We start from the raw sequence: 11,434 nt of genomic DNA on the forward strand, positions 1-11,434 counted from the left end.
GAACCTTGCTGATTAGAATGCCCATATGTATTAGATACCTTGCTGATTAAAATGCCCGTGTGTGTAACGTACCTTGCTGATAAGAATACCATTGTGTGTAAGGGACCTTGCTGATAAGAATGCCATTGTGTGTTAGGGACCTTCATGATTAGAATGCCCTTGTGTGTTAGGAACATTTATGATAAGAATGCACTTGTGTGCTAGGGACCTTCATGATTAGAATGCTCTTGTGTGTTAGGGACCTTGCTGATTAGAATGCCCTTGTGTGTAAGGGACCTTGCTGATAAGAATGCCCTTGTGTGATAGAGACCTTGCTGATTAGAATGCCCTTGTGTTAGGGACCTTGCTGATTATAATGCCCTTGTGTGTAAGTGACCTTGCTGATTAGAATGCCCTTGGCGTTATGGACCTTGCTGATTAGAATTGCCACGTGTGTTATGAACCTTGCTGATTAGAATGCCCATATGTATTAGAGACCTTGCTGATTAGAATGCCCTTGTATGTTAGGGACTTTGCTGTTTAGAATGCCCTTGTGTGTCAGGGACCTTGCTGATTAAAATGCCCTTGTGTGTAAGGGAACTTGCTGATAAGAATACCATTGTGTGTAAGGGACCTTGCTGATTAGAATGTTATTGTGTGTTACGGACCTTCATGATAAGAATGCCCTTGTGTGTTAGGGACCTTAATGATAAGAATACCATTGTGTGTTAGGGACCTTGCTGATTAGAATGCCATTTTGTGTTAGGGACCTTCATGATTAAAATGCCCTTGTGTGTTATGGACCTTGCTGATTAGAATGCCCTTGTGTGTTTGGGATATTGCTGATAAGGATGCCCATCTGGGTTAGGTCTTTTCTGATTAGAATGCACTTGTGTGTTAGGGACCTTGCTGATTAGAATTCCCTTGTGTGTTAGGCAATATGTTGATTAGAATGCAATTGAGATTTAGGGACCTTGCTGATAAGAATGCATTGTGTTTGGGATATTGCTGATTAGAATGCCCATGTGTGTTAGGTACCTTGCTGATTAGAATTCCATTGTGTGTTAGGGACTATGCTGATAAAAATGCCCATGTGTGTTAGGTTCCTTGCTGATTAGAATACCCTTGTGTGTTAGGGACCTTGCTGATTATAATGCCCTTGTTTGTTAGAGACATTGCTGATTAGAATACCCTTGTGTGTTATGGACCTTGCTGATTAGAATTTCCATGTGTGTTAGGAACCTTGCTGATTAGAATGCCCTTGTGTGTAAGGGACCTTGCTGATTAGAATGCCATTGTGCATTATGGACCTTGCTGATTAGAATTCCAATGTGTGTTAGGAACCTTGCTGATTAGAATGCCCATATGTATTAGATACCTTGCTGATTAAAATGCCCGTGTGTGTAACGTACCTTGCTGATAAGAATACCATTATGTGTAAGGGACCTTGCTGATAAGAATGCCATTGTGTGTTAGGGACCTTCATGATTAGAATGCCCTTGTGTGTTAGGAACCTTTATGATAAGAATGCACTTGTGTGTTAGGGACCTTCATGATTAGAATGCTCTTGTGTGTTAGGGACCTTGCTGATTGGAATGCCCTTGTGTGTAAGGGACCTTGCTGATTAGAATGCCATTGTGTGTTATGGACCTTGCTGATTAGAATGCTTTTGTGTGTTAGGGACCATGCTGATTAGAATACCCATGTGTGTTAGAGACCTTGCTGATTAGAATGCCATTGTGTGTTATGGACCTTGCTGATTAGAATTCCCACGTGTGTTATGGACCTTGCTGATTAGAATTCCCACGTGTGTTATGAACCTTGCTGATTAGAATGCCCATATGTATTAGAGACCTTGCTGATTAGAATGCCCTTGTATGTTCGGGACTTTGCTGTTTAGAATGCCCTTGTGTGTCAGGGACCTTGCTGATTAAAATGCCCTTGTGTGTAAGGGAACTTGCTGATAAGAATACCATTGTGTGTAAGGGACCTTGCTGATTAGAATGCCATTGTGTGTTACGGACCTTTATGATAAGAATGCCCTTGTGTGTTAGGGACCTTAATGATAAGAATACCATTGTGGGTATGGGACCTTGCTGATTAGAATGCCATTGTGTGTTTGGGATATTGCTGATAAGGATGCCCATCTGGGTTAGGTCTTTTCTGATTAGAATGCACTTGTGTGTTAGGGACCTTGCTGATTAGAATGCCCTTGTGTGTTAGGCAATATGTTGATTAAAATGCAATTGAGATTTAGGGACCTTGCTGATAAGAATGCATTGTGTTTGGGATATTGCTGATTAGAATGCCCATGTGTGTTAGGTACCTTGCTGATTAGAATACCATTGTGTGTTAGGGACTATGCTGATAAAAATGCCCATGTGTGTTAGGTTCCTTGCTGATTAGAATACCCTTGTGTGTTAGGGACCTTGCTGATTATAATGCCCTTGTTTGTAAGAGACCTTGCTGATTAGAATACCTTTGTGTGTTATGGACCTTGCTGATTAGAATTTCCATGTGTGTTAGGAACCTTGCTGATTAGAATGCCCTTGTGTGTAAGGGACCTTGCTGATTAGAATGCCATTGTGCATTATGGACCTTGCTGATTAGAATTCCAATGTGTGTTAGGATTCTTGCTGATTAGAATGCCCATATGTATTAGATACCTTGCTGATTAAAATGCCCGTGTGTGTAAGGTACCTTGCTGATAAGAATACCATTGTGTGTAAGGGACCTTGCTGATAAGAATGCCATTGTGTGTTAGGGACCTTCATGATTAGAATGCCCTTGTGTGTTAGGAACCTTTATGATAAGAATGCACTTGTGTGTTAGGGACCTTCATGATTAGAATGCTCTTGTGTGTTAGGGACCTTGCTGATTGGAATGCCCTTGTGTGTAAGGGACTTTGCTGATTAGAATGCCATTGTGTGTTAGGGACCTTGCTGATAAGAATGCTTTTGTGTGTTAGGGACCATGCTGATTAGAATCTCCATGTGTGTTAGAGACCTTGCTGATTAGAATGTCATTGTGTGTTATGGACCTTGCTGATTAGAATGCCATTGTGTGTTAGGGACCTTGCTGATTAGAATGCTCTTGTGTGTTAGGGACCATGCTGATTAGAATACCCTTGTGTGTAAGGGACCTTGCTGATTAAAATGCCATTGTGTGTTAGGGACCTTGCTGATTAGAATGCCCTTGTGTGTTAGGGACCTTGCTGATTAAATGCCCTTGTGTGTTTGGGACCTTGCTGATTAGAATGCCCTTGTGTGTTAGGGACCTTGCTGATTAGAATGCCCTTGTGTGTTAGGGACCTTGCTGATTAGAATGCCCTTGTGTGTAAGGGACATTGCTAATTAGAATGCCCTTGTGTGTTAGGGACCTTGCTGATTAGAATGCCCTTGTGTGTTAGGGACCTTGCTGATTACTGGTATCATGATTATGTTTTGTGTTGACTTTCTTGTTTGAATTGGTAGTTTTTTTCCCTGCAGTTCTGAATGGTCATATGTTCTGTGAACCTTGCAGATTGTGAAGCTATATTTGATGTGGACATTGTGTGGGGTTGTTTTAACCAGGGTTTCCATGGGCGTATGGACCTTGCAGATTGGAATGTTAATATGTGCTGTATTGTGAACCCTATAATAGGTATTGCAAACCTTTCAGATTCAAATACATGTAGTCATTTGTGTTGTGGACTTTGTAGATTTGAATGCGGACCATGAGTTGGAGCTGTTGGACTCGGATATCAAGGACTTGCGTGCAACCAACATGGCAGAGGAGTCCCAGCTTATCAAGATGAAGGCAGAGGTGGCCTGCATGGAAAATAAGGTGGGTGTACATGCAACAGGATGGGTTCTGGTGGCTAAGGCACATAGGGATTAAGAGTTCTCAGGGTTATTCCCCACTCCTGGAACATTCTCAAGATATCATCTAAAGTCACTAAGAATTGCAGGCAAGCTGAATTAAATAGGTTTAAATTAAACTAAACTAACACTTAACAGGATGTGTTTGGTTATGGGATAGTCATCTACAGTTATGTGACTCCTTGAGTTTGGATGTAGGTATTGCACTGAAAGTGTGTGCTTAGGTTGCCTATATATAGGATATAGGATATTTGGATAGCATATGGTCTAGGTCACTGATGCAAAAATAGAAAAATATTTGCTGCACAATAAGTTTTGTATGTTTATCATGCTTAAATGTTTGTGTTATAAGCGATAATGCATAAATAGCATTGGATTCTTTTGGGAGACTTTCAGTCATGGTCACTGTTGCTATTCATCTTAAAAAAAAAGGTTTTCAATCAATAACATAAGTATTATGGGGGCATTGGACTGACATTATGTGCCGTTGTTGCTTGCACCATGCAGACCTTGTTTGGGACAGTCAGTCGGATCAAGTTTAAGGTCATTGTAAATTTTAATTAAAATACAATTTCTTTAAAAAAATACCTGAGTTTGGATGGCGGTAATGCAAAAACATTTTGTGTTGGTAGGCTACCTGCAGACCTAACTTGAGATTTGCACAATTATTTGAAAACATGATGACTATGTTAACGTCAATATGAAGACCTGTGTTTACATAACCTTTTACAGATAACTGTTACCCAGACCTATACAGAGGCTAATTGCATTATAAGTTGACATTCTTGTTTACTTGTGTGGTGTGTAAAAAATGTATTGGTTTTTGGGAGCTGAACCTTTACAAACATCTTATCTAGCATGTGAACTTTTGCACCGACATATTTTGGTTCCAATGTTTTTATGATGATACAACCAGAGTTGGGTCATATTAAATTTTTGTGTACAAAAAAAAAGATTTTTTAAACGTGTGTAAACTGTAACTCAAAAGTATTGCTGCTAGAGAGCTAATTCAAGGTATATCTCATTTGTCTATTCTTTACATTTCTCACAAAGTTCGACCTCTATTTCCTGCAGGTACAACAAAATGAGCGAGAACTTGCCTTGATCAGTGCCCAGAATCGACAACTGCACGAATATCTGCAGAATGTCCAGTGTAAGATAGTCGCCAGCCTCAGTTTGGTGGAGTTGTCTGCCCCTGATAAGCTCTTCAAGGAGGAGAACTTTGATGAATGTTTGATGATGATCAACGACTTGTTTGTGTCTCGGGTTTCCAGCGAGAATGCATTCTTGCATAACACAATCAAAACAGCTCTCTCTGATATACAGGTGGCTTGAAGGCTGATTAGAAATAGGAAACAAAACTCAGCACTTATTATCAAGGCCCATATTATTTAAAAAGAATTGTTGACTTCCTTAATATCTTGACTATACACAGGATAGTTTGAGCTATACGTACACCCTAATGTCGGGTCATCGTCAGTGTCTTCTTTATGCTCAGGTTAATAAACAACTTCGTTATGTCACTGTTTCTACAACACGTATCCAGTTGAAATGTTACACATGTGTTCAGAGTCATTGTTTTAGGTCACTGACCAAGTTTCATTACTATGAACTGATAAGCAGATTTATGGCCCTTTTTAAAAATTTATAAATGTTAAAGTTTGTATGCAACTACTCTATATCTCTATATTAGCTAATAATATTTATATAAAACTTTGCGTATGTGTTCAGGATTTTTATGAACATTCTCTGACCAAGACGTATAGCTTGGACCAACCTTTAAGCAAGTTTATGCCCCCTGTTGTACTTTGAAAGGTAAGGTTTCTGTGCAAGTTGAAACTCCGGTAAAAGTTTGCATCTTACAAGTACCGTAATTACTCCAATGTTTTCGGACACTCCTTTTTTTAGCAAAAATAATTATTTTTCGTGACTCTTAATTTTCGGACACACCAGTTTTCATCCATAATTAATGTCTCTAAGTTTTCGGACAGTATATTTCACAGCGCTATTTTACACAATTTCTATCCTGTTTTTGATATCTAATGACACTTTGATCATGGGGTTTTACAACCAGATTAACATCATAAAACATGGCAGGTGCATGCCTGAGGGCAACCGACCATTACATTTGCGTAATTGGGTAAATAACCTTGTAAACAGGTATTAAACAATGGTTTCGCCCGATAGCATAAACGTTATGACAATTGCCAGGGGTAGCGCAAATTAACAGTTAAATTATCTACCGCAATGGTACTACCATTTCTCAGTAAAATAACTGTGACAAATACTAAACGCTTCAAAGTGTGATGCACCCTATTGCAAGTTTTACGAACAATGGAAGGTGTTAGACAACAACTGTCGGAAAGGAACAAACAAAGAATTCATAGTTTGAATTTTTTATTGCGTTAATAACAGGTTCATACTAGCGAGTATGGGTACATCACATGCTTATCTTTGAACTTGTTGGTCAAATTACAACCTTGTAGTAACTTTCGGTCAAATAAATTAAGCATTTAAAATGATTTAAAATGCAATGCAAACATATATAACTGTAATTTATACTTTACAGCATGGTATTTTACAAGCACGTGCTATTACCGGTAGTCGTTATACAATTGAGGCTATTTTCGGACACTTCAATTTTCGACTCTAAGTTTTCGGACACCTGTATTTTGTGAATATTTTTTGTATCTAAGTTTTCGGACACGAAAAAAAATAAATATTTTTAAGTGTCCGAAAACATAGAGTAATTACGGTACATGTCTCTGTCACTGCTACAGATATCAAATTGAATATTCACACGCTCCTTTGGGATCATATTGCAATGTAGCATGCTAAGGCCCCTAACCCTGAGCTGCAATTTTGCAGAATAAAGCCCCTTTTTGTACTTAGGAAAATCAGGTAAACGTTTGCATTCAAAAACTCACATCTCTCGCTGGTATGAATTTCCAGCATGGTGTTGCATTTGGTGCCAGTTTTGTCAAGGTCTCAGAGCTCCCTCTGGCTCAAAAATTTGTGTAGCCAAATTTACTTTTTTATGTCTTAATTCTTATTATTTTGGATATTTTATGGGTGATAATGTAGAAAACCTTGTAGCCAAATGCAATTTTTGTGTGGCCAAATTGGCTAATTTGGCGAATGGCAGAGTAAGCCCTGGGTCTTTGTTAAAATAGACAACAGTTTGTGCTCAATAACTTATGTAAGGACAGTGAAGTTGTGCTAGAATGGTTTGTGTGTGTAAGATACAGGCTTTATTGAGAGATATCATTTGGGGCCAACTCTCGCTGACAAGCAGATTTAGCATGGGGTTGTATTTGGGGCCGATTGGGTCAAGGTTTTGTTTTGTATTGTTGGAGACTTGTACAGTGTACATTGTTACCCCCCCCCCTTTCATTGACATTTGATACTACAAATATTTATGAGGAATATGTTCAGGTTGTGGCATTATAGCTTCAAAAGAGTAACTTGTTTAGACCAAGTTATGTCATTGGGAATTTGTTGAGAAGTTTACAATTTATAACAATAAATATTGATGTGTACAGTGTTGACGATTTAAAAAAAATGTGTACTATGTTCAATAATGTTTAAATGTTATTTTATATTTTGTTGAATGTTCATGATTACCTCAACAGTATGTGTGAAGGTTATGGTAAAATGTAATATTTAATATAATGCTGTACTGATTGATAAAGCATAGTGTTTCCAAATTGCTACTTTGTCACTTAATCATGAAACTAGATTATTTCCATGCAGTTTTACCAGCTATAAAGTATTTTATTTCCATTTAATGTTCACTGTACTGTTAATACCTTTAGCTAGAATGAATATAAAAACAGATCATTACTGTCACATGTACTTGGTGGCCTGTGTAAATATTATGTGGGAATACCAGGCTGAATGCATGTTGGACCATTTGTTGGTAAAGTAACACTCCAGATCAACATGTCCAGTGTGCAAAGGATATTCTTGGAAAATACTTACGCACATGCATTAAGACCAGATTTCCAGAGACTGCCTATATATTATACTAACTTGTATTTTAACAAATACTACAATTCAGGGTTCAAGTTTAAGATGTGTCACGTTTTGGTAAAAAAACAACACTTTTAATGGTTGATGTGACAAGTGTGAGATAAGAAGGGCATTTTAAAATTGTTGAAATTAAATTGTCATGGATGGTGGTGTTTTGCACACGTTTTTATGATTGTTGGATAATGCCAGTATTATTTAAATTTGCCCTATAACAATTATGAATATGAGAACAACATGTATTAACATATTTTTTTTCAATCTAAGATATCTAGGATTATCCTTGAGAATCTAGTTATATTTCATGTCTTTTAATGTCGTTATTGGAGTACTTGTTTGTAGCAAAACGCTGTTACACATACTGTATAAAAAAGATTGCTGTTGGTATATTCAATTATTTAGTGTTTTACACGAATGTTTTATCATAGTACAAAACAGAGTTCTTGAATGTATCAATTGTTTGCAGAATGTTTGAAAAGCAAATCTTTCTTTAAAAAATATGCTGAGCCTGCAGAAGCATTCTTGTTCTATAAATAACTCTTATTGGCTTGAGAGATTTCAGAATGTAAGAATACCATCAAAAGGACATGCTGATATGTTTATGTACATGTGTACACATGTATGTATATTTTAATGATTCGTTTTACTGATAACCATTCATACTTTATACTTTTTGTGTTTGTGCTTATGTCGTGCAATCTCTATACATGCTGTTATTGTTTGTATTGTTTTTGTTTTAAATATTTACAATGAAGGATCTTGTTTTTATTATATGTATTTATTTAATTACTTTTACATATGTGATGCTCATTTATGTGTTATATTGAAAATTCTTAAATTGTATCATTCCAGGGTTTTTATTTATTACATTTGTTTTCTTCAAGTGTTTTATAGTCTTTTGTCATGTGCAATGTTGTAAGTGCAATAAGTTTAAGTGTTTTGTGTTCATTTCATGACTTATTGTTAATAAAGCAGATTCTAATGGCTTGTATTTGTAAGTGATTTCTATGATGAATACATTTTTAGCTCACCTGAGCACAACGTGCTCATGGTGAGAATTTGTGATCGCCTTTTGTCCGCCGTGTGTTGTGCGTCGTGCGCCGTCAACATTTGCCTTGTGAACACTCTAAAGGCCACATTTATTTTCCGATCTTCATGAAACTTGGTCAGAACATTTGTCCCATTGATACCTCAACTGAATTCGAAACTGGGTCATGCTGGGTCAAAAACTAGGTCACTAGGTCAAAAAAAAGAAAAACCTTGTGAACACTGTAGAAGTCAAATTTGATGCCCAATCATCATGAAACTTGGTCAAAACATTGGTTTCATTGATATCTCGGACGAGTTCGAAAATGGTCCAGATGAGTGAAAAAACATGGCCGCCAGGGGGGGGGGGGGGGCAGTTTTCTCTATATGTATATAGTGAAAACATGTGAACACTCTAGAAGTCACATTTTTGGTCCAATGTTCATGAAATTTGGTCAGAACATGTGTTTTCTGGATATGACGGTTGGGTTCGAAAATGGTTTGGATCGGTAAAAAAGCATGGCTGCTGGGGGTGTGTGTCATTTTACTTATATTTATATAGTAAAAACAGCTTGTGAACACTCTAGTTTAGCATGTCAAGGGAAGTAACTGCAAAATGGCTTTGAAAAATTATGTTGAATTGACAGAGTAGTCTCCCTTTTTAAAATATTTTTTTAAGCACAATAAGATTAAGTGGAATTAATGATAAATGATAGTTTTACATTCTGGAAGATAGCAAACTTTTGAATATGTTTTTTATTGTTTGATGATTCTGTACAATATGGCATTCTTTTGTCACACAATTAAAGCCAGACTTTACGATTTTTATATGTGTTAAATTGTAATATATTGATAAATACATGTTACAATAACACAAAATAGGCAAGACATTGAAGACGAATTTTATAAAATGCAGCAAAAACAAATTAGCGCCCCAAGCCGATGATGACGAAAAGATATTTCGTACATATTTTCCTACAATAACTGAAGAATTCGTCTTTTTATTAGGATCGGAGTTAGTGTTTGTGTGTCGTATGAATTAAGATTCACATCGTACATGCACGATATACATTCTGGTGAATTTGACTGTACAAACAATTTTGATATGAGAATTAAATATCTGGCTTATTTTGCATTTTTCGACACATGTTCTTATTAACTTTGATTTTAAATTATATTGAAATGTATGACCTTGTTAACACTCTAGAGGTCACATTTATTTTCCGATCATCATGAAACTTGGACTGAAGATTTGTCCCAATGATATCTTGGATGAGTTCGAAAATGGTTTTTGTTGCTTTAAAAACATGGCCATCAGGGGCGGGGCATTTTTCCTTATATGGCTATATATGGCTTTAGTAAAACCTTGTTAACACTCTAGAGGCCACACTTATTGTCCAATCTTCATGAATTTTTGTCAGAAGATTGGTCTGAATGATGTCTTGGATGAGTTCGAAAATAATTATGTTTGCTTGAAAAACATGGCTTCCAAGTGGCGGGGTATTTTTATGCCCCCAGAACATAGGTTCTGGGGGCATATTAAAATCGCACCGTCCGTTAGTCAGTCAGTCCGTCCCGATTAGTTTCTGCTCAATAAGTCAAGCAATTGTCATCAGATCTTCACCAAACTTCATGAAAATGTGTAAGGCAATAACATCTAGGTCAAGTTCGATAATCGGCCGAATTCACCCAGACACTCCTGAGTGACGGCCCTTGAATCATCGAAAAATTGCGTTGTTTCTCGTTTCCGCTCAATTACTCGAGCAATTGTCATAGGATCCTCGCCACACTTCATAAAATTGTGTAAGGCAATAACATTTAGGTTAAGTTCGATAATCAGCCAAATTGACCTAGACACTCCTGAGTTACGGCCCTTGAATCATCGAAAAATTGCGTTTTTTATTGTTTCCGCTCAATGACTCGAGCAAATTTCATAGGATCTCCGCCACACTTCATGAAAATGTGTAAGGTCAAAAGATCTAGGTCAAGTTTGATAATCAGCCAAATTGACTAAGACACTCCTGAGTTACGGCCCTTTAATCATAAAAAATTGAGTTTTTTTCCTTATGTTACGAAGTTGTGCATGTTGGATTGTTATTGTCCTATATCAAAACATAACTTTTTTTATGCCCCCGGTAGGTTGGCAAATAGCAGTTGCACTGTCTTTCAGTCTGTCTGTCCGTTGCACTTTTGCGTTTAGGTTTCGGAAAATGCTCATAACTTCTATGTCACTTCAGATGTAACCTTCATATTTGGTATGCATGTGTATATGGCAAGGCCTTTCCATACTTACACAAATTTTGACCCCTTTGACCTTGAACTTGAACTTAGAGTCCGCGTTTATGTTTCTAAATCTGCGTTTAGGTTTCGAAAAAGCGTTTTTTGGGGGCATATTTCTTTCGATGGAGACAGCTCTTGTTCCTTATACGGCTATAGTAAAATCTTGTTAACACTCGAGAGGCCACATTTACTGTCCGATCTTCATGAAACTTAGTCAGAAGATTCATCCCGATAATATTTTGGAAGTGTTCAAAAATGAT

The 11,434-nt window shown here is 37.2% G+C and overlaps 1 protein-coding gene across 1 annotated transcript in view; it reads left to right on the top strand.

The window, feature by feature from the left end:
* Nucleotides 1–6,967, top strand: part of LOC127846161 (myelin transcription factor 1-like) — a 97,411-nt gene extending 90,444 nt beyond the window's left edge. The window contains exons 18-19 of the mRNA XM_052377337.1: nt 3,680–3,804; nt 4,914–6,967. Of these exons, the coding sequence (XP_052233297.1) occupies nt 3,680–3,804; nt 4,914–5,174 (386 nt within the window). The 3' untranslated portion in view covers nt 5,175–6,967. The remainder of the gene's footprint in view (nt 1–3,679; nt 3,805–4,913) is intronic.
* The last annotated feature ends 4,467 nt before the right edge of the window (nt 6,968–11,434 follow it).

The sequence above is a fragment of the Dreissena polymorpha genome, chromosome 9 (assembly GCF_020536995.1).
Source record: "Dreissena polymorpha isolate Duluth1 chromosome 9, UMN_Dpol_1.0, whole genome shotgun sequence".
Lineage (NCBI taxonomy): Eukaryota > Metazoa > Mollusca > Bivalvia > Myida > Dreissenidae > Dreissena > Dreissena polymorpha.